Source organism: Theobroma cacao, chromosome 10 (genome assembly GCF_053813885.1).
Source record: "Theobroma cacao isolate CCN51 chromosome 10, ASM5381388v1, whole genome shotgun sequence".
NCBI lineage: Eukaryota > Viridiplantae > Streptophyta > Magnoliopsida > Malvales > Malvaceae > Theobroma > Theobroma cacao.
In genome coordinates, this window is record NC_142648.1 from 1,674,030 (window position 1) to 1,700,632 (window position 26,603).

Sequence of the window (26,603 nt, forward strand, 5' to 3'; positions counted from 1 at the left end):
CCAAACTTATCTTTAACAGCTGTCACTCAACACGCCACTCCAAAGAATCTCACTTGAAAGAATATCCTCTCCACATATTCGACAGCTGTAAAAATCACCTACCACAGTTCCCATCATAACTTTAAAGAAAGAGAAAGTTTGACTTGGATAATAAGTCAAACAGATCAACGGCTGCAGACAACCATGGAAGTCGGTTTGGTGGAGTTAGATTGATATCTAAATGGAAACGACATCGTCCCAAAAGATTGAAACTTTGAGTGGAAGCATAGGAAAAGCAAATTAACCAAAGAAAATTCTTGAGCTTCATATTCACAAGCTTGGTTTTTTTTTTTTTAACTTATTTTGTTCTATAAAACCAAAGCCTCGTATTTTCCTAGTAAAGTTCCAATCTTTGGGCAAAGTTTGTACTTTTTTTTTTGCTACAGTTTGCTATGCAAACAGAAGCGAGAGTTGGGGTCGTAAATCCAGGCCATGGGGGAGGAGGCGGAAAAAGTGGGGTGGACACGACAGCCTTGAAATTTAAACAGCAGCAGCAAGAGTTATTGCAAGCACAAAAAACCCAGATCGGGACTGTCTCACAGTTGCTTGCTGGTGGGGTTGCTGGTGCTTTAAGCAAGACTTGCACTGCACCTCTTGCTCGTCTCACCATTCTCTTTCAGGTTTTGTTTTGTCTTTTCAATATCTTTTTTCACCCTTTTTAAGATATTTTTGGGTTATTTTTGTTTGAGATGGTTTTTGGGAAAAGTAGGTGGCTTTTTAAGTGGATTTTGCAGTAAAGATGATAATTATCTGGCTTAGAGAAATTAACATATGAGGTGTGAATTGATAAATGTGTACAAGGTTTTTTCTTTGTGATGTGTTGGTTATGTATTTATAAGTCATTGGCACTGATTTTTTTTTCTTTTTCAATTTGTCAATTAGAAAACTTGAAATGATTTGATTCTGTTATTAGCTATTGCTATTAGTTTTTTAATCTATGAAGTTCAAATATCTTGAAATTTGGCATGAATATCTATTTATGGTGGAAATGAAGCTATTATGGATTGAGAACATTGTTTTCACCCCTTGTGATATTGTTCATGTCAAATTATTCAAGGAAAACTAAGTGATGTGATATAGTAACATCTTTGCAGTGAGCCCTTATCCATGGATTCCAGTAGAATGTTGCTATTGTCCATCCTTTATCTGTTGAATTCTTGTTTTTGTTACAGAAAGTAACAGAACTAATCTTTGTGGCATATGCTTGAAATTATGATCAGCTTCTCATCTGCTGTAGTTTACATTATTAATTATGGTTCCAGTTGTTTGTTTGATTTTTTATTTTCTATCTCTCTCTTGAAATATTATTTCTTCATGGAGTTGGCAACCACTGGATTTGCTTGATATTTTACCTTGTTTTCGTCATCATACTTTGTAGGTGCAAGGCATGCACTCTGATGCTGCAACATTAAGAAAAGCTAGTATATGGCGAGAAGCATCACGTATTGTTGGCGAAGAAGGTTTCAGAGCCTTCTGGAAGGGGAATCTGGTTACAATTGCACATCGTCTACCATATTCTTCTTTGAACTTTTATGCCTATGAGCGCTATAAAAAGGTTGGTACTTAGATTCTTGAGATGAATACCTTCTAGTACAATAAAATACCATCTGTATTTCGGTGAATTTTTCTTTTTTCTGGTTAGGATTTGATCCTCTGTGACCTTCTCATGGGCATTCTTATTCTTAAATTTTGATCTTTATTCTTTGTTTCAGTTACTATATATGCTCCCAGGACTGGAAAGTCATAGTGAACATATGAGCACCGACCTTTGCATACATTTTTTAGGTGGTGGCTTGGCAGGAATTACTGCTGCATCTGCTACGTATCCACTGGATCTTGTAAGAACACGTCTTGCAGCCCAGGTTAGATCCATATGCCTTTCACAAAATGTTTGCAGGCAAATTATTTGCTTTCTTGTTATCAGTATTTATATTATTGTTCAAAAGGTTGCAAAAAGCACTCATTGGCAAGGTTTTGCTGCTTTCTGCACTTTTATTGGGTTTTTTCTGCGCATTAGAATATTTTTTCCCTTGCTTGGCCACTACTCTGAGCTGGCTTCCTTGCTTAAAGTAGGTTAATAATGTTTATCTTTTTCTCTTTGTTTATGTTTTCTGATATCAACCAAACTTTTGTCATTAAGTGCTAGTTTACATGAACAGAGATGCATGCATGTGCCCCCATTTGGGTTAGGACTGGTCTTAGTTATGAAATTGAGTAATTGCAATTAATTTAACCTCTCTGCTTTGTTTCTTATACAGACAAATGTTTTATACTACAGAGGCATTGGGCATGCTTTACAAACTATATGCAAAGAGGAGGGTGTTTTGGGCCTATACAAGGGACTTGGAGCGACACTTTTAGGTGTTGGACCTAGCATAGCAATTAGCTTTTCGGTATATGAGAGCTTGAGATCTTTCTGGCAGTCACAGAGGTGATTACTCTTGATCAATAAACTGTGCCTTCTTGTGATCATTATTTAATACATCATGCTTTTCTAAGCCACTTCTTTCTCTTTTTTATAATTAACTTTCTATCAGGCCCCATGATTCTACTGTTCTGGTCAGTCTATCTTGTGGCAGTCTTTCAGGGATTGCGTCGTCAACAGGTGAGTGATCTTTAGACGAGCTGTGTTGGTAACTTAATTGCAGTTTCCCAAAATCTGATTGTGTTTTGTCTTCTTTTTTGTCTTTATTTTTCTTTTGGTTATTTATCATGTAAAGGAGAACTATATTCAATCTTGCAATTGAAATGGAGTATAACTGTGAGTGTCCACTTTACTGCATTGTTATGTTTTTCATGAATAGCTGTCTTTTAGGTAAATGTTCTGTCTATTTTCAGCTGTAGAAAACAGAGATATGGCTGATATCATTTTGTATAAATTGTTGCTTTAATACTTCTGTAAAGCATGGATTAAATGATTGCTGTAACTGTACCAAAGCTTTAGCGACTCTATCAATTCTAAATTAACAGTGCTGTTTTGGCAGATGTTTTTGGTTGAAATACTTACATTTACTTGATCTAACAATGCCATTATCCAAGTGTAGAGGTTAATCCATTTAGCTGTTTATTATGCTTTTGATGCAGAGAAGCAGGCTGTGGTGCAGGCTCTGCATTAAGTATCTAAACCGATTGAACCCTAGAACCAGAGACCCAAACCGGAGTTGTTTTTTGTCTGGCATTTGAGAACTTTAGTAAGGAAGTCAACAAGAAATTTACCATTTTCTCTGTCATTTGTCTACCTTTATTTATTCTTATGTAAAAATCATTCTTGGATTAACTTCACTCTACAACATTTCTTTCAACAACTTTTCTCCCCAAGGATTGCAGTTTGTTCCATAATAGGTTGGCTCTACTCTCAGGTGAACTAATACTGCTTCTTCAAGATATCAGTGTGAGAGGTATCCTCCTTGAGGTATGCTTCTCATTTAGGCTTCCTTGCCATTTCCTAATGGATCGGAGTCTTTCAGGCTTGGCTGGTGCAATTTTCCTGGAATTCTCCATCAATTTGTATCAGATGTGGAGTAAATTCAGCAATTATTTGCCTTCCACTCACTGAAGATAACTTAAGCCAGATGTTTTTACTAAAAAAATATTGATTCAAATGTGCGGACAAGGTCCAGCTAATAATTTCTTATTTTTTATTAATGGAAGCTAATTGGTGCTCCTCGCTGAAGTTAAGTCACATAAGTCCTACACCTTGCAATTGTGGATGAGATTATGCACCTTTACTTGGTTTCTGCCACATTTGTGCTGTAGAGTTTATCTTTCATTCACTTAGGGTTCCTTGGGTAATAACCAGGCTTCTAGCTTTATAGCAAAGGTGATCTTGTTGGTCCTGTTTCAACTCTTGGGCCTTTCATTTGCTATAAAAGGTCTGTAAGGGGTGATTGCACCACTCAAAACATGCATTATTACCTAGATAGATTGCCAACAATTGTTCTTGTCGGCTCACCTAGTAAGACATGTTCAGCACATCACAATTTCATCTCTTTCTCTTTTTTCTGATTGGATGTGATATTATGGTTTCTTAATCATCCCAATTTCTTTTCTCTTGAACTAAAAATATTTATTAAATCAATGAATTATTGAGCTGCAAAGTTCAATCTGAAAAAGTGATGTAGCAGTTCAACCATCAATTGCTTTCTCCTGGACTTGACCCACCATTGAATTTTCACACCATACAAACTTTTCTCCAAGAGTGCAGTATAGTTTCATAAACACATTTACTGGGATTTTATGGATTTGATGTTATAGATTCAACATCATTACTTACCGAGTCTTGGTGATGACCCTTGAGTTCATATTTTCTTGGTTGGCATGAAAGTATTTGTTGAAGGATTCTTTCAAATTTGTAGTTAAATCATAGTTTGTGGTAGCACGCTGTTTATTGATAGCTTGGATTGTTTACTTTAGCAGTTGAAACTAGTTTTCTAAGCATTAGTCATGAAAATTTTGTTTCATCATGACCTTGAATATTTCTGTACAATTAGGTTTAGTTGGTTTGTGTTTCTTAGTAGAGACTAATCTCTGGTTTGTGTTTCTTAGTAGAGACTAATTTCTTTCTTTTTGTGCCTGGCGATATCTTCTTCCATGAATTAATGTGTTGGATAAAGCAATGGATGACTCTTTTCATCTGTGTTCTGTATAAATGCAGCAATATTTCCTTTGGACCTCATTAGACGGCGCAAACAGTTGGAGGGGGCTGGTGGACGAGCCCAAGTTTACACAACAGGGCTTTTTGGTACATTTAAGCACATATTCCGGACTGAAGGCTTCCGTGGTTTGTATAGAGGGATAGTGCCTGAATATTACAAAGTGGTGCCAGGTGTCGGTATATGTTTCATGACCTATGAAACATTGAAGATGCTTTTAGCAGATGTTACTGCAAAATTATAGTTCGTGATGGTATCTCGCTGGATGTTTGATCTGCAACTGAAATAATGGGTTGGTTAAAATTGGTTATGTGATAGCACACCACATTTAACTTTCATAGCTCTTCTTGCAGTGGCAAAATTTTGTGATGCTGCTGTGAGAGATATTTTTCCATGTAAATAGATGGATGGTGACTTACATTTCATGTGTACTCGATGGCTTTGTCCGCATCCTCAAGGATGCAATACCGGTGGTGATCATTTTAAATTTCCTGTTCCAAGTACAAGTTTTGACCATATTGTGTAGATCACTGGCATATGTACCATACATTTATAACTTCAAATTTGAGTAATATTGTACCTTCTCTAACATAAGTTAGGGGATTGTCTTTACTTGTTTCATAAGCCTTTTGGAATTTTTGGTTTTCTGTAATCTTATAATCAGTGATCTCTGCAATTGCAGTTGCTGCCTTGATCTCTGTACTTGGATATGGTTTGCAAAGCTGGCTTCCTGATGTCAAAGACTGTTCATGAAGACGTCAGGACCTGCTTTTCTTTCTACCTGTCTGCTAATTATTTGTTGATATTTCCTAAATCTCTAAGTTTAGAAGCTTACCATTGCTGTGTACTTGGATGCATGTTGAATATCGTTTGTTTCCAAGGACATCTTGAGTTAACGTTTTTTGGGGGGAATTAGGAGTGAGAACAGAACTCCCCACAAATTCTTCGGACAGCCCCCATTCCTCCATTAGTTTGGTTGAAGAACTATCAACAAAACAAGGATGCAGTTTCTCAACAATTGTGCCGGGAGTATTTGGGTAACCGTGCTGCCTTGTGTCAGCTCACTTGCTGGTTTACAAAGAGTTATTGTTCTATTCCAGGAAGTGCAGAAGCATTTCTGCTATTGATCTTTTTGTGTTATCAGTGAAGGTTACAGTAAGGGACCAAAAGAAGAACTTCTCTTATTAAACAAACAATAAAACTAGTTATTATGAACTTGACACATCATCTTAACCGCGTGTTTGTCATGGTGACCCCATGAAAATTTTGGGGAGAAGAAGCTGTTTCAATCTTCTGTCATGACCTGAATACTTGTAACATACGCACTGATCTTTTTCTTTCTTTTTCTTTTTCTTGATCAAGGGACAATTATGGGGGAAGGAGGGTAACAGAATCAGAGTTTTACAATGGGAAATTCCCTGTCAGGCGTATGTGGTCTAAGGTACGACGTAAACCATATTTATTGACAGCTGCATTGGCGGCTCTAAACCCTCCCCCATAGGCAGGCGAAGAATCATTGGCAATTTGGTGCATGAAAAACTCACCAAGCTTGTTTTCTACATTAGACTTTTCTCCTTTCTTTGAGGATGAAGAGGACGAAGAAGCTGCTGCTGATGAGGATGCCCTGTTGCTACTTGATCCTGGCAATACTTCAGATTCAAGCCACATGTATGATAGAACCTGGCAGATACCTTCCTCTACCTCGGGATTTAAATTTCGATAACCTGCATTATTCATGGAGAAAATGAACAAAGAAAAAAATTATAGAAGCATTGAGAAAATTTATCCAAGACTGAGGATTGATACACTTCTCTACCTTTGAGGCGTAACCAGCCATGCATTAATTCATGGGCGAGAATTGCCCCAGTTAGTAGTCTGCATTCCAGCAAAGATATCAAGTAAGAACTACTGTTTGAACTTTTGGAAGAAATAAATAAGCCTTAAAAAGTTCAGTTCAGCATGCAGTAGATTAACTGAAAACTATAGATCAGCTACAAATTAACTTGCTCTATCAAAATTCAGAGTTTGGAATAAGATTGAATCCATTTAACTAGAAATTGATCGTGAATACTCAAGAACATTTCAGACCAGAAAGTATTGAACTGAGTATTTCTTTTTCTTCTAGAACTCGGAGTGGTTTCAGATGTATCTGTTCAACAAGCTGGAAACATTAACTAGATACAAAACCAACTTGGGTAATTGTCATTTTCGTGCCTCTTGTTCACATGTCTCTTAAGACATGTTGCCTAGACATATGTATGCATTCCAATATTTATCATAGTCACTCCCTCATGTCTCAAACCATATTCTGATCAGGAAGCCAGATACTAGCAAAACAGTGCAGGAGTAATATTAACATGGGGAGCCCCTGTCATTTCGAATTATAATGCACTTGATTGCTTATTTGAAGTTCTAATGCAGGAAGTGTGATAATCACAGAATGCAAGATAATTTTAGTAAACAAGAAGCAATGCCGGGATTTAAACTTGACCCACAAAACAAAGTGCAAGGGGAATAGAAGAAATGCCATCAGAAATATCATGTCAGAGTTTACCTTGGAAGACCATAAAGAACAAGAATGGCAGTAACTTCACATTTCCTTGTCAGCTTTTGAGGTTGAGTTCTCAGTCCAATAAGTTGGCGGCCTCCGATTCGCGGTCTCTTTAGTATCTGAAATGAACAAAGTGAAGACAATGTTTAGTGAATTATTGTACTACAGTCAGACTTATCTCGATAAACAAAGCAAAACCATACAATTAGTGCAGTTGACATACACTGGTGACAGTCTGCTCTTCAGAGAGACACAAACCCCTTGTCTCAGGCATGTGATGATATCCCTGGAAAGAACCAAACTGAATCAAGGCCGATCCATGAAACAAAAGTGTACAACAAAGAGCAAGAGTCCATATTTTACATTTTTCTCTCCAACAATCGCTTCATTAAGTGTTTGTCTTTCAACAAGAAGCATGGGAATTTGTTGGTCTAATCTCATGTTCAATCCTTCGTAATAGTCTCTGATGGCATGGTAAAGAGGCTGGCAATCACCAGTGTCCATGATTGCAGATTCCATGCACTCTAAGCATAAACTCCGTCCATCTTCCAGGGAATAGTATCTTACGTTCCAAGACTTCCGGAGGAAAATTTGAAGAAGAATGGGGCAAAGAAAGAAAACAGCAATAACCAACAGCAACGGTTGTTGTTAGAAGAAAATGGAAGTTCTAACACACATTTTGTTTCAATAGTATCAAACAATTCCTAGCAATGGCTTAGGTTCATACCTCCAAACGTTCACAGCTACAGCAGCGAGCTGTGTGATCATGCTCATGCGATGGACAATACTTTTGGGACCAAAAAGGGTGGCACCTATACTCTATTAAATTATTTTCATTTGTGGGAATCTGAAATTCAGTGTGACAGAAAATAAGAATGTATTCATAGTACTAATAATTCAAATGATATCATCAAGAAAGAAACAAACACAAGTCATCTTTACTATTTTTAAATTGAAGAAGCTAGAGTTATCTTACGAATTCGAGACAAACTTCGCATTTGGGATGTGTCAACTCTTTGAAGCAAGTTTTGTGATATGGATCCCTCCCTGACAAAGAAAACTTGGATAGCAAGGAAAACCAAGTTTAGAGCATTATGCTTAATTTCTCTGGTAACTTTGACAAGTTAAAGCTCAACTTGATACAGTGAGAATACGAAAGCAGAAGGAAATTGGACTCTTGGGACCAAAGATGAATAAGACTACCTCATGCTCGGTGATTGGATTACCACAAGAATGGCAACGGAAGCAATTAGGATGAAAGTATACTCCCATGCATCCCAAATAATTGCCATAGCCGATGTCATAATGGCAGCCAGAACATACTCTGCAAGTCATAAGCATAAACATATATTACAAATAAAGATTAATTTTTTTTAGCCCTCAAATATGAAGTATTTTTTGAAATAACTCTCTTCATAATTTTAATTGTTTTTAATTAAATTGGATAAAATTACCCTTAATGATGTTACAAGCCATTACACGATGTTACACGCCATGTTAAAAAAAAATATTATTATTACACGCCATATGCAAAAATATGTTACACGTTATAGTTAAAAAAAATTGTTACATGTTATGTTGAAAAAAAAAATATTATTGTTACACGTCATGTATAAAAACATGTTATATATCATAATTAAAAAATGTTGTTACACGTCATATTAAAAAAAAAATTGTTGTTACACGTCATGTACAAAAATATATTACATGGTATAATTAAAAAAGGTTGTTACACGTCATTCTAAAAAAAAATATTGTTGTTACACACTATATACAAAAGTATATTACACGTCATGTTGAAAAAAATGTTATTATTACACGCCATATTATAAAAATATTGTTGTTATACATCATGTTTAAAAAAATTTGATTACACTTTTATGATTAAAATGTTATTATTACTTACAAACCAAAACTTCAAATCTCCTCAATTCTCTTCATTTCTTTCTGTTTTTTTTTTTTTTTGAACAATTTGACATCAATTAAATAACATATTTTCATAAACTAAAACATAATTTTTTTTTTATCTAAAACACCTATATTGATTAAAAATTGAAAAAAAAATTCCTTTAAAATTCTCAGGTTATAAACTTCAAATTCTTGAATTTATTGACATCTAGGTTCCGAATTAATCTAATTAAAAGTAATTTCAAACATCTGTAGCCATTTATACTGCTTTAGTTTCATCCAAAATATTTAAAAATAAAATACTCCAAATAGCCACCCACCCTAAGTACATCAAAATCATCATTTGCCATCTTAAAAGCGCGGGAGAGAGAGATCGATAGCATTAGAGAGAGCTAAGTGGTGAGAGAGAAATCGGAAGCACCAATGGAGTGAAACTGTGATAAATGGTTTAATTTATATAAAACAGTTTCAAGAGTATTTTTGTCGAGTCTTAACTAAATATGACTAAAAATAGTTAAATTTATTTTGATAATTATTTTTAAAATATTCTTATTGAGAAGGGTTATTCTTCATAATTTTTTCATAAATAAATAAGATATGATTGTTTTTACTTTTCTCTTCTTTCTTTAAGATGGTATTAGCAAAGCCCTCCAACAACTACAAGATGAAGAGCATGGGAGGAACTTGACTATGACCATTCCATGTACAACCCGACAATGGTGTTGATCAAAACTGACTCTTACCTATTCCCAGAAGGATGAAACTGCATAGTGCCATAACGAGGATATGTTGATGAATTCATCCTACCACCATCGGCTGCCCTTGGTAAAGCTCCACCATAATTATCATCCATCCACCATTCATTGTAACCTGCAAACATCAAGACCGGAATCAGTAAGCATAGAGCAAGAGATAAAAAGAGAGTAAAGGCTGATGAGGGTCATGGAGGATCAACCTTTGTGAAGATGTTTGGACAATGTAAAAACTTACCACTTGGTTTTCCCAAACCTTCAGACAAAGAAAGTGCCATTGCATGATCTAATTCCTCTTGCTCCTTTCTCACTCTAGGGCAACCATCCTAATGACATAAACCAAACGAGCTATCAAAAAAAGTTTCCCAACCTTGTAAGCAACACAGAAGCACAATGTTCTATCAGACAAGTTTACAAATTCAAATGGCTCAGCCAACTTTTTTTTCATGGAAACTAGCTCAAGAAAAGAAATACATGATGGGATTTCTTCTTAAGCTGTTTACTGTGGTAAAAATAACAATCCTGATTCTGCTATTCAACCAAAGGAAACAGTGGCAATCCATGGAGAAAGATAGTGGCACAAAGAGAAACCATCATATTATTTGAAGACTAAGTTTTCTCTCTTTTCATGGAAAAGTTAATCCAATCTTTTCTTCGTATACTTAGAAACTAACATTTCTGTTAAAAAAATAAAACAAAGTTTTAAAGTTACCGGCATTCTAGCTGGAGCACGAACAACCATGTTTTCTTCCCCTAGATAATGTGGGTTATAGCCACCAGTTCCGCTTCCGCCGCTACTGCCTCCTCCTCGGCGACTACTTGAACTGGTCTTGAAAAGCTTTCCCAGCCATTTCATAAGCCTTGATTTTCTCTCTGTGTATGAAGAAGCAAAGTCCCCTGCTTTCCATAAAAACTTCAATACATACAAACAAGGTATACTGAAAAAAATGAACTAAACCTGCACTGGATTACTGTAACAAAACATTTTAAACAGAAGGAAAATAAATTCAAAAATAATACTTGAAAGGAGTGTTTATAGAACAAAAAAAAAGGCCATCGTAATATTAAAAGAAAGAATTTTATCGTACACTGTTGGAAGTAAAACAGAGGAAAACAGAACAACCAAAAAAAACTCGACGAAATTGTTGAGAGGAGCCTACTGATCATTGCCATACTATAACAAAGAACTTTATCAAACAAATTTGGTTCAAAACAGAGGAAAACAGCTTGAAAGAAACATGAAAAAATGGTTAAAAGGACAATTTTTATTGAAACAGAGGAAAACAGAATGAAAAGAAACTCGATAAAAGGTGATTGGATTACTCTAACAAACAGTTTTAGGACACGAAACGGAAAAAAAAAACTTAGAAACAAAAAACGGTAATTGGAATTATAAGAAAAATTGTAGTCTACAACACATTTGAACTGGAACAGAGGGAAACAGAGAAGAAGAAAAAGACTATGAACGTACCGTAGATGCAAGGGTGAGAAAGATGGTTGACATTTGAGGGAGGAGGAGGAGGAGGAGGAGGAGGAGGAGGAGCCATGGTGGTGGAAGTGACGGAATATATTTATCAACAATCGCCGGAATATATGGATGAAAACGACACCAAGAGGAGAAAGAATTGGAGGGGGAGAGAAAGCAAAGAGAGAGACAGAAAGAAGCATTGTTAAAAGAGGGGAGACAGATATAGAGGGAAAGATAAAAAGAAGGAAGAAGAATCGGAAGGAGGGAATGTAAGCAAAGAGAAGAAGAGATTCTTGGCTTGAGAAAGTGGAAGGAATATTTGAGTAAAGGAAAGAAAAACCCAAAGCTTAAAAAATTAAAATTTAATAAAAAAATTAAAACTTTGTGGACGGTTTAGAATTTGCTCTGCCATGAAAGCAAAAGGCTTTTTATGTATCTGAGCTGGATAAGGGAATTTATATAGCTTTCTAGATCGGGTGCTTTCAGCAGTTGTTCTTTCTTTTCCCAAGGTGGGGAAATTATTTGAAGGAATTTTGCTGAGAAAAAAAAAAAGGTGATGTTGGTTGAAAATGACCATGGAATTCTCTTCATTTACTTGTTTGCCATTGTTGCTCGAGGGGGATTGCTGTTTGGGAGGGTTCTGTTTTGATTCCTGCAAAGTCAGATACGGGGGCTTTGCTCTTTTGGATACTTTCTTTGAGTTGTTGGAGAATGGTAGGAACAAGGACAGCTACATCAAAACATTCACATTGCTTTTCTCTTCTTTTTTCTTTAGTGGGCAACCAAGATTAATTAACAATAAAACATGAAAAATCTTAAATCATAAGAGCTTTTGGTAGCCATGAAAATGGTGGGGGTAAAGATGACAAACTAGAAGTTGGTACCAGCTTGGTTGCTTTCCAGGTTCCCTACTTCGCATTGGTCCTTACAATCACCTAGTGAAAAAAAAAAAAACCAGAACAATCAGTCACTTGAAGAAACTCAGCATCAATTTTTTGCTTTGTTTACTTACCATTACTACCTGGTACTTCATTGATTCAGATTCTACTTCCACTTGTTGCATGGTGCCACAGGTCCAGCAGCAGGACCAAAGCGAACGATAGGTTGCACGTTGCTGCTATGTACCACTCAAGACTTTGGATGCAGAGGGGAGCCATGAATTCAAATCGAGGGTCAAAGCAGACAATACTTTACAGAGTGTATAAGTTTTCACACCATTTTCAACATGCGCCCATCGGGATCAAAACGCACAATACGTCGCAAGTTTGTATGATGTGTCACGGACAATATGTTGCAAATTGGTGCAATGTGTCACAATACGTTGCAGGTTGATGTATACATTGTTGGTAAGATGCGACTCTAAGGAGATCCAAAAAAGAGTCATGAATCCACATCGAGGGTCAAAGCGGACAATGCACATGACATCAGAGTTTGTTTGACAATCTAGCAAAAGATCATGATCAATTTTTCACCTTTTAACAGAATGCTGATTCTTAAACTGGATGAGTAATGACATGATTCTGTAATTTGCTTAATCAGGCCATATGATGAAAGTACAACAGCATCAAAGATATTTTTTTAACTTCATTTGGATTATGGTGGCCTGCATATGATGAAGACATCAGCCTGAATATATTCTTTTGCTTGTTCCATAATTTTATCAGCCGTTGCTTTTGGAGGAAAGGGAAGATTTATTGTCTTAAACAAAGATTGTTGCTTTAATATTCTGGGAAATGGAAGTCAGTTCCTTTTTTTCAATCTAAATAAACTTTTTTTGGGGATCATTTTAAATAAGCCATTGCTGTGTTACTCTGCAGGAAGTACTTTAGATTTCTGCTACAGAATCATATTCCCTTGACAGAGTTTGCCATGTGGTTGTCTGGAAAATACAAATGAGTATTTTTTTTTTTAAAACAGGGAGATCTTCTTTTCTTAATTTATCTTTGGAAAGGCTAATGATGTCGCCATTTGTGGATATGAATACACTTCAAAAAAGATTCGTTTTCTGTTAAATTTATCTTAGGAAAGATGGCCAAAATCAGGGAACAGCCTTTGTAAGCATGTTTGCATCAGCAATTCAGCATGAACAGGAACAGGATGTTTAACAAGGAAGCATGTGTTTTTCCAGGGGAAAGTAACTGCAGAAAAGGGAAAAAATGGTTACTGTCAAAAGGGTATATTTCTTCAATACTTGAACGAGTTCATCATTTTTGAGTTACAGGAAGTTCAAGTACCATGAATTTACCCACAAACTATACTGCTTCAACTCTTCTTTTTCACCTGTAATATCACTGTTTGATACTTGAAAATGGGGTGTGGCCAAAAGGGTTTGGCCGTGTAACCTTTCAAAATTGAAGAGAGAACTTAGAAAAGTTTGAGCCAACGGTGTGGAACATCCACAGATAGAATTAAGGAAAACAAAAGAAAGGAATATGGAAAGGTTCCCTCAGAAATAACCTGCTATTGGGATACCGAATTGACCTTTTGGCCACTACTTTTACTGTTTAACAGATGACTAATTAAGGGTATATTTTTCCATTTTGGAAGTGGAACATCCATGTTGTTTTGTTGCAAGTTGCAATTCTTGAATCTCAAAGGACATTAATCCCACTACCAAAGTTCTTTCATGGTATTGAGGAGATCAGAGAAATGAAAATGCCATTGGAGAGGTGGACCAACTACATAATTCAATATTGGTCTGAATTTGCCTTTGCGGTTTAAGATTCTGTTCTTCTTATTGTTAAGCGTCTGGATAATTGCTGTCTTAATTCTGTTGTTCTTGGCCCAGTTTGTTCAAAAGTATTCATTCCTCTGGGGTTCACATGTTTTAATTCATAGCCTTACTGCTACAGTCTTTCCTCCATGTTCCATACCATATATTCTAATCAGAAAAACTCCCTCACTGGTGAGAATCTGCTCTTCAGAAAAACAAACCCTTTGTCCCAGGCAAGATACTATATACCTGAAATGAACCCCCAACTCAATCAGAGCCATTTCACAAACCAAATTTCAAGAACTAGAGCAAAAAAAAATTCTGTTACATTCTTCTCCCCAAGAGTGGCTTTGTTACAAGTGTGTCATCTTTCAACAAGAAGCATGGGAATTTGCTAATTTACCTTGATGACCAGTCCTTCATAATAGTCTGTGATGGTATGGTAAAGAGGTTGGCAATCACCAGCATCCATGACAGCAGATTCCATGCACTCTTCCAGTGTGAACAGTGTCTCTATTTGCGAGTCTTGAGGAGGGAAGTTTATACCAAAAAGGAGCAGAAAAATAACAGTAAACTTTAGAAACCATTCTCATAGCAGAAATTGAACTTCCAAACTCATCATTGTAGTTTTATATAATACCAAGAAGATGAGAAATTAGACAGTTTATTGCCAGGGATTAAGGTCCATACCTCCAACTGCTCACAGCTACAGTACCAAGCTGTGTTATCAATACTACTCGATCTTGATAAAACATAGAGCATGCTGATTGACTATTCAATTTGCCTTATTATCATACTCGACAGTGTTTCTGTTTGATTGAATGGTCATCATAATTGAACCCACATCTTGTCTCAAAAGACTTCTGTCCTCTACACACACATGGGGAAGATGTCTCAGAGGAGACAGACAATCCAACCCAAACACCTTTTCCAACCAACATGACTCTCCAAGACTACCTTTTGACTGTTCATAAAAATCATGAACTTTTGCACAATTCAGTGCATTTTTTAGCCTACCCAAAAGTACAGATTACCAGACCTCTAGATCCAATGGGTTGTGTGAGTAAGATAATTTTACTGTATTTCAAAAGCATACAAATTATGCCTATTCATTTTTGGACTTCCACTTATTTAACATATTATTCCCAAAATTTGTCATTGATCATTGAATAATCATTATTAGACAAACTTTTAATTTTAAGTGGCTTTTAATTACTTGTAGAATCATATTCCTTTGACAGAGTTTTTCATGTTTTGCCACTAGAAAAAACAAATGGAATTCTTTAACAGAGATTTCTTTTGTTAATTTACATTAAACTTTGTTCTTGTAGACAGCAATGTCACAGGCTTGCATGTACCAGCCTGGACAGGACATTTCTAGCATGCATACAAGGGAAAAAGAACATGATTTTCCAGGAAAAAAAAAGAAGAAGAATGAATTCTCATCAGCTTTAGTCAGTAGTCTGCTCCCCAATCCTCACATTGCTGATACAATATCGAATCCCCTGAACTCACCCAGATTAAGGACAAATCAAGCCTTCAAGATTCCATTAGGCAAGAACATTTTCCTTGCATATTAAAAAAAAAAAAAAGAAAAAAAAAAGAAAAGGAATGGGAAAGTATAATCTTATCTGTTATATTGTCTCCCAACAGATGATGAATACATCTTTCCTTCCTGTTAGTGGAACAACCACATCATTCTGTTGCAGGTTTGCAGAATTTCTTGAATCTCAAAGAACAAATTGCCACTATTGGAATTCTTTGCACTGAATTGCAGAGATATGCCTTAGCAAGCCAAAAAAAGGGTGCATGATATTTCAATTGGTTGATTGTCAAGCCTCAGACATTTGTTTATCCATTTTAAGTACCAAGAAATGCAAAGAAAATAACCCAGAAACTGAATTTGCATTATTGTCTTTGACAGCAATGTGACACTTTGACATTACTTATTAGTGCTAACACTGAAAGTAGCGGCCAGCTTTCATTGCTCGACAAGGAAAACAACAAAACAAAGTAAAGGAAAGAAAATTCTACCCACCTCCACTGATACTCTAACTACCAATGGTGTTCTAAAAATGGCATGGCTGCCTTCCTTTCGCCCTTTCATTGGTTCTTTTCTTGTGTTGATCTCTTTTGTAACAGTAAGATAATGGACTGTCGGTAGAGAGTGCCATCTCCTAAATGTGAATCGATACAAGTTTAAAAATCTTTAGATATGGTCGGTATATTTAATTGATTATAGTGTATAAATTCTATATATAAATATGGTCGAATTGATCGGTGATTTTAAACTTGAATCAAAAGTTCTGTACCGGTCAATAAACCGACCTTAACGTTAAATAGTTGAATATATTTGAGTTATTAACAGTATGTACAATTTATATGTTAAACATTTAAATGGATATGATCGGATCAATAAGTGATTCAATCTCGAACCAAAGCCCACGTGGCCGGCGATGAACCGGTCTGAACATCAACCGGTCTAAAACACGACATGCTTTTCCCAAAACGACAGCGTTTCGTGGACCTGTCCTTTGGAAAAAGAGAAGAGATGAAAGATATTATAGGCCCCCTTCGTCACCTAGGAGTGGCAGCCGTCTCCTTTCTTCTTCTTCCCCAAAATTCTAAACACTTTCTCTCTCTTCAGGAGAAAAAATAAATTATTTTTTTAAGTATTATTTTATTTTCACTTATTTTCCCACTCTTTTTTTTCGGACAAATTGTTTTTTTTTTAATTTATTGTCTCTGAAATACCATTTCCAGACCCAGAAAAGGACCTCAAAAGCCTCTTCCACTAACAAAAAAAGGGGTCTTTTCCTTTCTTTTTTTTTTTGCATTTTTGGGTTTTTAGGGTTTGGTTACATCAGGGCCGCTGAAGGAGGAGGATCTAATGGCGGCGGCGACGACGGCACAAGGGCAAACGGCGATGATGGACCCCACGGTACTAGATGATATAATCAGACGGTTGACAGAAGTCCGATCAGCCAGGCCAGGGAAACAAGTGCAACTATCTGAAACTGAGATCAAGCAGCTTTGTGTTGCTTCCAGAGATATCTTCCTTCAACAGCCCAATTTGCTTGAACTTGAAGCACCCATCAAAATTTGTGGTAAATTTTCTTGAGTTGTTTGGGGGGTTAAAGTTTTGATTTTTGAGAATAAACTTGAGCTTTTTTTTTTTTTTGAGTTTGTTATGTGGAAATATAGTGTGGGTTTTGAAGGAAGGTTGGGTTTTTAATATGTATTTAGGGAAAACCCATGTGGATAAATAGGTTGTAGGAGGGTGGGAAAGGTTGCATTCTTTTAACAGTGATATAGTGTTTGGGGAATAAGATTCTTTTATTTTAATGGGGTTTCCATAGTTGATATTTCTGAACCAGATGGAGGTGATTTTAACCTTTCCTTTTTAAAAACCAATTTACCTTTTCTTTTTGCGGGAGAGAGGTGGGGGGGGGGGGGGGGGGGTGTTGTAGTTTTTTTTTACTGTTTGATTGCTGAAAGTCGTAGGAAAATATGAGAAATAATTGAAATCAAGTAGTCTGCACACGAACTCAATGGACTGAAACATGGATAGGATTCAAATGGGACTTTTATTACTACCATCAGTGTCCAGAATTATGTTTTTTTTTTTTTCTGATTGTAAAGTTATTGTTTGTGTTTTTAGGTGACATACATGGACAGTATAGTGATTTATTGAGGCTCTTCGAGTATGGGGGTTTTCCTCCCAATGCCAATTATCTATTTCTAGGTGACTATGTGGATCGTGGCAAGCAGAGTTTGGAAACAATATGTCTTCTACTTGCTTATAAGATTAAATATCCAGAGAACTTTTTCCTATTGCGAGGAAACCACGAGTGTGCATCTATTAATCGGATATATGGATTTTATGACGAATGCAAACGAAGGTTTAATGTGAGACTTTGGAAAAGCTTTACTGATTGTTTTAACTGCCTTCCTGTTGCGGCTCTTATAGATGACAAAATATTGTGTATGCATGGTGGTCTTTCCCCTGACTTGACAAACTTGGATCAAATTAGAAACTTATCTCGTCCAACTGCTGTTCCTGACACTGGTTTGCTGTGTGATTTGCTCTGGTCTGACCCTGGTAGAGATGTTAAAGGATGGGGAATGAATGACAGAGGAGTTTCATTCACCTTTGGTGCAGACAAAGTGTCAGAATTCTTAACGAAGCATGATTTAGATCTTGTCTGCCGTGCGCATCAGGTTATTGACTTTGCTAAAGTTTCCTTCTCTTCTATTTATTGCTGTACTATGTTAATGCTGAAAAGTTGGTGCAGGTTGTGGAGGATGGTTACGAATTCTTTGCTGATAGGCAACTTGTTACAATATTTTCAGCACCTAACTATTGTGGTGAATTTGATAATGCCGGTGCAATGATGAGCGTCGATGAAAACCTGATGTGTTCTTTCCAGATTCTCAAGCCAGCGGAGAAAAAAGCTAAGTTCATGTCCACTAAAATGTGATGGTTGCAGCTATCAATGTATAATGGCTTACAAGTCTTTACCAAGGTCAGCTGAATACTGTTGTTTTTTTGTTCCTCTTTTTTTTTATTGATGATTGTATGGGTCCTGAGTTGCCAGTGTTCCTGCTCAGCAGTGCATACGGATAAGTATATTGACTTCCATGACTTTGCTCGAGCCTCTAGGGTCCAGGAATATGCAGTTGTGATTGTAGGAATAAATTAATTTAATGACTTAAGCTGACCAAATGCTTTTAATGTGTGTCTTATTGTCTGGTAGTTGCATCATACAGGTATACCATGGCAGAGATCTGCCATGAGTACATAATGTCCTTAGTGATTACTGATGTTACTGCCCTCTGGGTTTACTTTTCAAAGTTTTCAGCATTTCTGGGTGTCAAATGCAGTCTGAATATGATTTGGTATTAAAACAAAATTTTTAACTGTAACCTTTTGGCTTTTGGGTGGAAATAATGTGCAGTCATTATCAGAATCAGCATTATCATAAAGCTCCACTTGTTAAGGCATTCATGAAGTGCCCATAATTGCATTTGATGATCCAGGTTCATGAACAAAAGAAAATACCTTCTCAGGTATAACTAGCTCTCTCTTAAGATGTTGGCTGAAGGTTGTCTGGATCACATGAAAGTAGAGAATGTTTAAAAGTAAAAAAGGGCTGGTAATAAAGAAGAACGGAAGTGATTATCTTTCTATGGTTTAATTTCGTGATCAGGCCTCCCATCCTCACTATCCTCTTGCCCCTTTTTGTCTCCTTCAGTATCTTCCTCGTTTATCTGTTGTGAGAATATTGGTGATTGGTAATGGGGCTTTTGTTATGTTATTGTCAGAAGGCCAAATTTCAGAATAATGGATCTTTTTCTCTTTACAGTTAGTTATTCATCTGGTTTAATAAATGACATACCAACCATCAGTGCTACTTTGTATGATTTACTGTTTCTCTTTTTCTCTATTGCAGATATCCCTTTTATTTAGCCCCCAAAAATGGTTAAAACTGAAGATTGCTGGCTTCAGAACTGTAGCTAGAGGAGATGCAAGTGACGGCTTTATGCATACTGTTTGTAGGTCAAAAAGATGTACAAGTCTGGTTCGAGCAATAGCTATTGTGTAGGGTAGCACAAGCCAGAAGTGTTTTTTCTCTTTTTATTCTCATTTCTCCCCCCTCACTGTTTATCTTTTCTTTATAGCAGTTAAATCTGCGGTGCACGTGTAGATATATCTGGTCTGGCAACTCATACTTGTGCTTGAGTTGTTGGATCATAAAAAATGGCCGCCTCCGTCTTCTAAAGGTTTTTGGTTTTTCCCAGACTACTCACTGATTGAGCTGTTTGTATGGATGAAACTAGGTGCCTTCAAATTTTATAAGATGGTTAATTGCAATTAAGGGCCGATTGTTCACATGTGTTGTGAAGATTTGCCTTCTGGTAATGCTTTAAAGTGCAGCATTGTACATTTCCAGACCTTGATGAGGTAGACCAATAGATGGCCAAGAAAAAGTATAAGCTAGCATTCCATTGCACATTGCAGATTGAGATTGCTTTCAGAATCATTGATTTTGTCTGGTTGTTAGTGTCAATGGGGTAGTCTCCAAAGTTTGATGTCTTCATATTTATTGGTCTGAAGAACAGATTCAAGTGTTGAATGGTCTTCCTATGAATGAGTAAGAAACAGATTGTTTTTGCATCCTTTGATTTGATCCAATTCTAGAAGGCCGGTTTCTTTTGTCTGATACAAGCTTTGCCATTGACATCAAAGATCCCACTAAGGAATTAAACACAAAATTCGTCATGCAAGAGCGACCCCGCTCTCTGTTATAGGCTTCCAGGTCTTCAGTTCTCCCTTTCTCATTTGATTGGCAGGACTTTTTTCCCTTCAATAACCTTACAATTGAAAAAATTTACCATTCTCGATATTTAGTGTGTAGTTATCATATGTAAAATTTTGTAATATTTTTAATTTTTTAAAAGATAATTTAATGCAAGATATAATTAAAAAATAAAAAAACTCACTTAATAACTATAATTATAAAATTTTAAAAATTTATCATCCATCCGTATACATAACAATACAAAAGTGGGGAAAAAAAAGAGAATATTTTTTTAAAAAAGGATACAATTAAAAGCCTAAATTTTCTCTTTAAAAAATATTCGAAATAGTACAAAATATTACGAAAATAAAAGAAAAAAAGGAAAAAGGAGTGATAATTACAATAGCGTACAAAGGCGCCCACTTCCATCATTTCTACACTCAATTTAAATTTTGTTCGCCTTCCCCTCCCTTCTTTTTCTACTTTCCCCGTAGGGTTTACTCAACACTTTTCGAATTAATTTTTATTAATTTCCTCATTTCTCATATCCCTTTTAAATTTTCCTGAAAAAGAAATTCTTCTGTTTTTTTGAGATTTTTTTTTTAAATTAATAGGATTTTAATGAATCTACCGGATCCGTCGATGGAGTTACTGGCAGCGAGCGGCGGTGACACTGTGAAGATCTTCGACATTAAGCTCGAACCGAACGATCCTTGCGTTTTAAGTTACTCGCCTTCTCCGAGTTGCCTTGTCAACTCAGTTAAGTGGAACCACACTAGTAAGCTCTCTCTCTCTCTCTTTTCTTTTATTTTTAAAAAGAGATTTTTTGTTTCGGCTTCTTTTGCTACGATCTGTTCGGTTGCTGAAATGTGGTGGCTTTTATCTAATCTTTTATTTTTTAAAAAAAATTTTGTATTATGAAATGAATAATTTATTGAATTTAACTGAATAAGTTCTTATTTTAACTCAATTTAGTGAATTTTTAAAGTTTTTAAACTTTATTTAAGATTTTATTTTAAATTAATTTAGCAATTATGCAGAGAATTTCAGTTTTTCTTTTTTTTTTTCATATAAATTTGTTGAATTGATTCCAGCTGAGTTGATGTTGTGGCAGATTTAGTGGTGGCGAGTGCCGGAGAAGATAAGAAGATATCGTTATGGCGGAAAAATGGGCAGAGTATGGGGACAGTTCCGGTTGCCGGGACAGATAGTGGAGATAACATTGAGGTAATCCTCCTCTAGCTTTAACGCATTGTTAACTATAAACAAAAACTGTTGAATCTTATTGAAGTACTTGTAGTTGGATAGGTTGCAGCATAAATTTTTCGATTGGGATACAATGTATATTTCCAGGTAGATCATGTTTGCTAAATTTCACGTTTGTTTTATGTCTCTAACGATATTATTGATGCCATAAGATTTTTAAATGCAAATGAATAAATGACTTAATTAATATTGTGAACGAAGCTCATAATAGATTACTGAATCATGTAGTAAATTGGGTCCATTATGAACATAAGAGAGTTGTGTAAGAGTTACTTGTTCTCGCATTTTGTGTAAGTTTGTCCTTTATCATTATGTGTGTGCAGCATGCTATTTTCTTTGGTTTAGAAGCATAGTGAGCAAAATATCATTGTTTCTCTTCAATAACGTTGGTGGCTATCTTTATATAGGACCCTATATTCTAGCATCAATGTTAAGACATAGCAAGAGAGGAGGATACAGCTTAAACATCATGGAGGGACAAGGTTGCTTGAGATAACTGGTGCTTTGCATGGCAACAGAATGATGTCTATTTCCACAATCAGATGCTATAATGTTTTATGCAAAAAAAAAAAAAGAAAGAAAGCAAAGAACACACTTTTTTCATATGGTTTCATTTGAATAACTGAAACCCTCAAGTTTTTATGACTTGACGCCCCAAAATTGGTTGTACATTAAGCCAGTCCTTAATTGTTTTAAAGGCCACTTAACTTTTATACAATTATTGGCATGGGCTTTCTTAGTCAAATTTATTAAGTAAAATTTCCCTTCTATCTGCAGGAGTCTATTTTAGCTGTTAGCTTTAGCAACAAGGGATCCAGATACATATGTTCAGGGGGAAGTGCTCAAGTTGTAAGAATATGGGATTTGCAGAGGAAGCGTTGCATTAAATGGTTGAGGGGTCATACCAGCACAATAACAGGTGTTATGTACAACTGCAAAGATGAGCACTTGGCCTCCATCAGCCTAAGTGGGGATCTCATTCTTCACAACCTTGCGTCTGGAGCAAGGGCTGCTGAACTGAAAGATCCTAATGAACAGGTTGTCTAGTTTGTTGCATTCGGATGCTTATGTTAATTTCCTAGTTCTTGTTTGCAAGCTAATTTTCTTTTGATGGATTTTAAGACCAGGTACTGAGGGTACTTGATTATTCGCGGATTAGTCGACATGTTTTGGTGACTGCAGGTGATGATGGATCTATCCATTTGTGGGATACCACTGGTCGCAGCCCAAAGGTTCTCTCTCTCTCTTAATATTCTTGCTATTTTAAACACGTAATTAATTCCATTTGTCTTTTACAGGTTTCCTGGTTGAAGCAGCACTCTGCTCCCACGGCTGGCATTTGCTTCTCACCATCAAACGATAAGGTCTCATTACTTCTTTTTTATCCTCTTCTTCTCCTTCTTTCAGGCATAATCAAATGAATAGGCTGAGTTTTTTTGGAAGTTTGGGATGAAGGAAGCTTTTTCATGGTTAAGACATCTTGCAAAAATTTTTTAAATTTTCTGATGTTTCAAGTTTCTTTTTCCTTTTTGACAGATAATTGCTAGTGTTGGGTTAGATAAGAAGCTGTACACTTATGACTCAGGTTCTAGAAGACCCTCGGCTTTCATTTCTCATGAGGCACCTTTCTCTTCATTGGCATTTAGAGATGATGGTTGGACATTGGCAGCTGGCACCAGTAATGGTAGAGTGGTATTCTTTGATATTCGGGGAAAACTACAACCTTTTACTGTTCTTCGTGCGTATAGTAGTTCGGAGGTGGGTCCTATTTTCCTCTATTTATTTTTTTTTAATATGAAAAAGCCAGACCATAATAATTTCTTGTAGTTTGCACTCACTTCCAAATTCGATTTTTTCCATAAGAATCTAAACTTGATTTAGATGTATACAAGACTGTGCTTTATAATGACTTTAGTGATGTCTCATGGGCTGTCACTGCTTGCTTGTTTGTGCTCCAACTTCAAAGAGTTTTGTATAAATGGGACAGAATAATGATAAATATTACCGTTAGGTCATGCATTTGAAAGTTAAGAACGTTGATTCCTTTAATCATTTTAAATACTAAGTGTTTATAGCATCCATCAGGCTGTTTCAAGTTTATGCTGGCAAAGATCTAAACCAGCCACTGTTAATGAGAGTACTTGCACTGCTGAGACTGCTCTTTTGGGAGGTGCAGTGGAAGATTCAGTTCTTATGCCTGACCCACTTCCATCTATGACACTATCAAGCCTTTCACTATCCACTGCAATTTCTGGTTCTCGTATCACTGGCCGTTCAGGTCCTGCAGAAATACCGTCTCTAACTGGTAGTAGTGGATCAGTGTTAAACACACTCAATCTGTCTTCTTCTGAGGAAACACCGCATAGAAGCCATCTGTGGCCAGGTGGAGCACTGACAAGATTACATGCTCCTCGTTCTACATACAATTTTAAGGATGATATGGAGGTGTTTTCCCCTCTTGTGGATGTTCAACCAATTACACCCTCGTTGGATAAGCTGTGGGATGATCATGAGGGTGCAAAGAAAGAGCATCTACTCACTGATAAGAAGCCTTCTTCCCTGCTGTTTCCTTCCAGCAGGAGGTTTGCTTTTGCGGATGATGGAGCAAGTGATCACCCAATATTTGATTGGAAGTCCAGTTCAATGTCTCGACAGGTTTTATGCTTTTTCATCTTTTATATAGAATTACTGCACTGCATGGCATATTTATTTTGATTTTTTTGATAGGATTTTACTTTAAATCTTCGTGGTAATGAAGTTCTAATTTGGTGTTAGTATACTAGTTAGTCCTTATTTTTGCATAGAATGTGAATGTGGTGTTCATTTGTGCATTATGTTGTATGTTTGGAGCATTATGAGTGTGTATGTCAACAAATCCAATAGATCAACCGTGTTTTACTGCATGCTAGCAAATTGGCTTTGCATGTTTAGAGGATTTCCTATATATAAAATCGCAGACAACTTGTTGTTAGTTGCAGTGAGCTCTACTTTCTGACAATATTCATTTCTCTTAATCAATTACATAGTCATGACTTTGACTTTCAGGCTATTATCTCCTACTTTCTTTAGCTGTAGAACTATTACTGATACTTAATTTGGTTTTCCTGGTGAAGTTGATATACTTTGTTCAGTCTTTGTTCCAAATAATGATGTTTGTGTACCACTATTTGTGCAGGATGACACTAGATCTTTTACAGCAGTGGGATCTACGCCTGCATCATCTTCCAAGAGTGAAGAGGCCTCCATCACTCCTCCTGAAGCTTGGGGTGGTGAGAAGATATCTGATAAATTTACCCACCTACGTCAGCTGCCATCTCGTTTTGGGATGCAGGCTTCTGGCTGTCTGACATCAGGCTCTATTTATTCTGGACAAGATCAGTCTTCAACACTCGGTCAGACAAGTATTAGCTCGTTAACAAGTTCTAACCTGAGCTATGAAAACTTGAGCACAAAAGATGTCTCCTCAAATCAGGAGACTTCATTGGGATTTCCAGAACACTTCTCCTCCAGCTCCATGTCTTCTTTGTCTCTAGGTTCAAAAGGCATTAGTGGAGCAGGCAACCTTGACTCACCAAAACTAGCATCTTTAGGACTGCCACGAAGGTTTTCAACATATGCCGAGAGAATTAGTACTACATCTGCCTTCAGTGATGGAACATCTCATTTGGTGGCTTCTCCAAAAACAAAGAAAACAGGAGCTGAAACCAGAGAAGAGCTGTTGAATAGCTTGTTGTCGAGGTCTGATTCATTGGCTGCAGTGGAATCAGGAATTCTGCCGGCTATGAATGTATGAAGCCTGGTTTGGTTAATAATTGTTGGTTTCAATCTTAATTTCTCATATGATAGTTTGCTTTTATAGTGGAGGTCTAGCTTGAGTAATCTTCCTGCTTGGTCATCATGGATGGTTTCACTGTTTGAAATTTTCTGCTGTCATTTACATGTGAAACGGTGAAGACGTCCATGGAGAAGCATTTTTATGTTTTTCTATGATTTCATAGTTTTCATTATTTATGATGGTTCATTGATTCTGTCTCTAATAGGGAGGAATATTACAACCCCACAAGGCTCCTCAAGCAGATCCCCATCAAGGAAGTAACTTTACTCTGCAGCTATTTCAACGTACTCTTGAAGAAACCCTTGATTCATTTCAGAAATCCATTCATGGAGATATGAGGAACCTTCATATTGAAATTTTAAGACAATTCCACATGCAGGAGGTATCTGCCTATTTTCTCTTCTCCATATTGCTCTGGCTTCACGTCAATATTCTCAGCTCTAATTTGTGGAACATTTGACAGATGGAAATGTCCCGTGTGATGAGTTCCATTCTAGAGAACCAAGCTGAGCTGATGAAAGAGGTTCAATCTCTCCGGAAAGAAAATCAGCAGCTTCGTCAATTGCTTTGAGCAACGACTAAATAGCATTACTGTGTTCGGTTAGCCAATGTCTCTTTTGATCTCCTCACTGTTTCATTTTTTACGATTATGCTTCATCGGTAGGCTTGTCTCATGTTAAAGTAAAATTGCTTCTTTAGCAATTGTTTGTGCAGAAATGTGTAAAATATCACAAAAAAGAGTACAAATATGAGGCTAAGAGATTGGTTTTTGAAACATGTATAGAAATGCCTCTCAGTTGATTGAAAAATGAAGCTTCTAATTTCTAACAGAGTTGTCTCTGTACATCAAGTTTCCTGTTTCAACGTGCATGATAGATTACATAAATTTTATATGAATCCTTCTGTTTATATTTTTTTCCCCTTTAATCATCTTATTTTGCGTACTAATATCATCAAATTTTTAACATAATTTAAGCAGCATTTTAGATAATTAAAGAAGCAGAAAAGCAAAGACTCTTCCTATATGTTATCTCAGAAGGTAGGAATCCTATATTTAACAAGAAAGAGATGACAAGCAGCTGCTTTCTTAGAATTTCCGGTTTCACCAAGCCCTCTT

At 36.4% G+C, this 26,603-nt stretch overlaps 4 protein-coding genes across 15 annotated transcripts; 3 read left to right on the top strand and 1 right to left on the bottom strand.

Moving 5' to 3' along the window:
• Positions 1-280: 280 nt before the first annotated feature.
• Positions 281-5,309, top strand: LOC18586002 (uncharacterized). Of its 10 annotated transcripts, none has more exons than XR_016028890.1 (9): positions 281-659; positions 1,418-1,594; positions 1,752-1,901; positions 2,298-2,470; positions 2,577-2,644; positions 2,760-2,800; positions 3,129-3,230; positions 3,359-3,451; positions 4,694-4,834. XR_016028890.1 is itself a non-coding variant. In XM_088810719.1 (7 exons), the coding sequence occupies exons 1-7, from the start codon at positions 432-434 to the stop codon at positions 3,153-3,155; spliced, it is 864 nt and encodes a 287-aa protein (XP_088666845.1). In that variant the 5' UTR covers positions 281-431; the 3' UTR covers positions 3,156-3,357. The 10 variants fall into 10 exon arrangements, 4 of the variants coding, with proteins under 4 accessions (XP_088666845.1, XP_088666846.1, XP_088666847.1 ...); XR_016028891.1 differs by having other exon boundaries at positions 3,399-3,451; XR_001929880.2 differs by lacking the exon at positions 2,760-2,800 and having other exon boundaries at positions 283-659.
• Positions 5,310-5,847: 538 nt separating this feature from the next.
• DAR2 (DA1-related protein 2) lies at positions 5,848-11,588 on the bottom strand. Of its 2 annotated transcripts, none has more exons than XM_007009117.3 (12): positions 11,374-11,588; positions 10,615-10,775; positions 10,141-10,228; positions 9,894-10,020; positions 8,446-8,566; positions 8,219-8,302; positions 7,970-8,089; positions 7,606-7,818; positions 7,466-7,528; positions 7,246-7,361; positions 6,508-6,566; positions 5,848-6,415 (listed from the first exon to the last, which is right to left on the bottom strand). In XM_007009117.3, the coding sequence occupies exons 1-12, from the start codon at positions 11,447-11,449 to the stop codon at positions 6,093-6,095; spliced, it is 1,551 nt and encodes a 516-aa protein (XP_007009179.3). In that variant the 5' UTR covers positions 11,450-11,588; the 3' UTR covers positions 5,848-6,092. The 2 variants fall into 2 exon arrangements, with proteins under 2 accessions (XP_007009179.3, XP_007009178.3); XM_007009116.3 differs by having other exon boundaries at positions 10,615-10,799.
• A 5,069-nt stretch (positions 11,589-16,657) lies between these two features.
• TOPP4 (type one serine/threonine protein phosphatase 4) lies at positions 16,658-19,962 on the top strand. Its single transcript, XM_007009120.3, has 4 exons — positions 16,658-17,190; positions 17,745-18,304; positions 18,379-18,609; positions 19,537-19,962. Exons 1-3 carry the CDS (start codon positions 16,974-16,976, stop codon positions 18,562-18,564), a joined length of 963 nt encoding a protein of 320 aa, XP_007009182.1. The 5' UTR covers positions 16,658-16,973; the 3' UTR covers positions 18,565-18,609; positions 19,537-19,962.
• A 766-nt stretch (positions 19,963-20,728) lies between these two features.
• Positions 20,729-26,336, top strand: NEDD1 (Transducin/WD40 repeat-like superfamily protein). Of its 2 annotated transcripts, XM_007009123.3 has the most exons (11): positions 20,729-20,875; positions 21,000-21,163; positions 21,500-21,612; positions 22,429-22,689; positions 22,779-22,883; positions 22,950-23,015; positions 23,188-23,409; positions 23,737-24,306; positions 24,827-25,438; positions 25,692-25,868; positions 25,950-26,336. In XM_007009123.3, exons 2-11 carry the CDS (start codon positions 21,007-21,009, stop codon positions 26,055-26,057), a joined length of 2,391 nt encoding a protein of 796 aa, XP_007009185.2. In that variant the 5' UTR covers positions 20,729-20,875; positions 21,000-21,006; the 3' UTR covers positions 26,058-26,336. The 2 variants fall into 2 exon arrangements, with proteins under 2 accessions (XP_007009185.2, XP_088658908.1); XM_088802782.1 differs by lacking the exon at positions 20,729-20,875 and having other exon boundaries at positions 21,006-21,144.
• The last annotated feature ends 267 nt before the right edge of the window (positions 26,337-26,603 follow it).

Coding starts and splice junctions, on each gene's coding strand:
- NEDD1 (XM_007009123.3), top strand. CDS start 21,007: ATGAATCTACCGGATCCGTCGATGGAGTTACTGGCAGCGAGCGGCGGT. Junction 21,613..22,428: donor ATAGTGGAGATAACATTGAG/GTAATCCTCCTC, acceptor TTCTATCTGCAG/GAGTCTATTTTAGCTGTTAG. Junction 22,884..22,949: donor CCACTGGTCGCAGCCCAAAG/GTTCTCTCTCTC, acceptor TGTCTTTTACAG/GTTTCCTGGTTGAAGCAGCA.
- LOC18586002 (XM_018129321.2), top strand. CDS start 432: ATGCAAACAGAAGCGAGAGTTGGGGTCGTAAATCCAGGCCATGGGGGA. Junction 1,595..1,751: donor CCTATGAGCGCTATAAAAAG/GTTGGTACTTAG, acceptor TCTTTGTTTCAG/TTACTATATATGCTCCCAGG. Junction 2,645..4,693: donor AGGGATTGCGTCGTCAACAG/GTGAGTGATCTT, acceptor GTATAAATGCAG/CAATATTTCCTTTGGACCTC.
- DAR2 (XM_007009116.3), bottom strand. CDS start 11,449: ATGGCTCCTCCTCCTCCTCCTCCTCCTCCTCCTCCTCCCTCAAATGTC. Junction 7,362..7,465: donor AAGAGCAGACTGTCACCAGT/GTATGTCAACTG, acceptor TGTTCATTTCAG/ATACTAAAGAGACCGCGAAT. Junction 6,416..6,507: donor TGGCTGGTTACGCCTCAAAG/GTAGAGAAGTGT, acceptor TGAATAATGCAG/GTTATCGAAATTTAAATCCC.
- TOPP4 (XM_007009120.3), top strand. CDS start 16,974: ATGGCGGCGGCGACGACGGCACAAGGGCAAACGGCGATGATGGACCCC. Junction 17,191..17,744: donor AGCACCCATCAAAATTTGTG/GTAAATTTTCTT, acceptor TTGTGTTTTTAG/GTGACATACATGGACAGTAT. Junction 18,305..18,378: donor TTGTCTGCCGTGCGCATCAG/GTTATTGACTTT, acceptor AAGTTGGTGCAG/GTTGTGGAGGATGGTTACGA.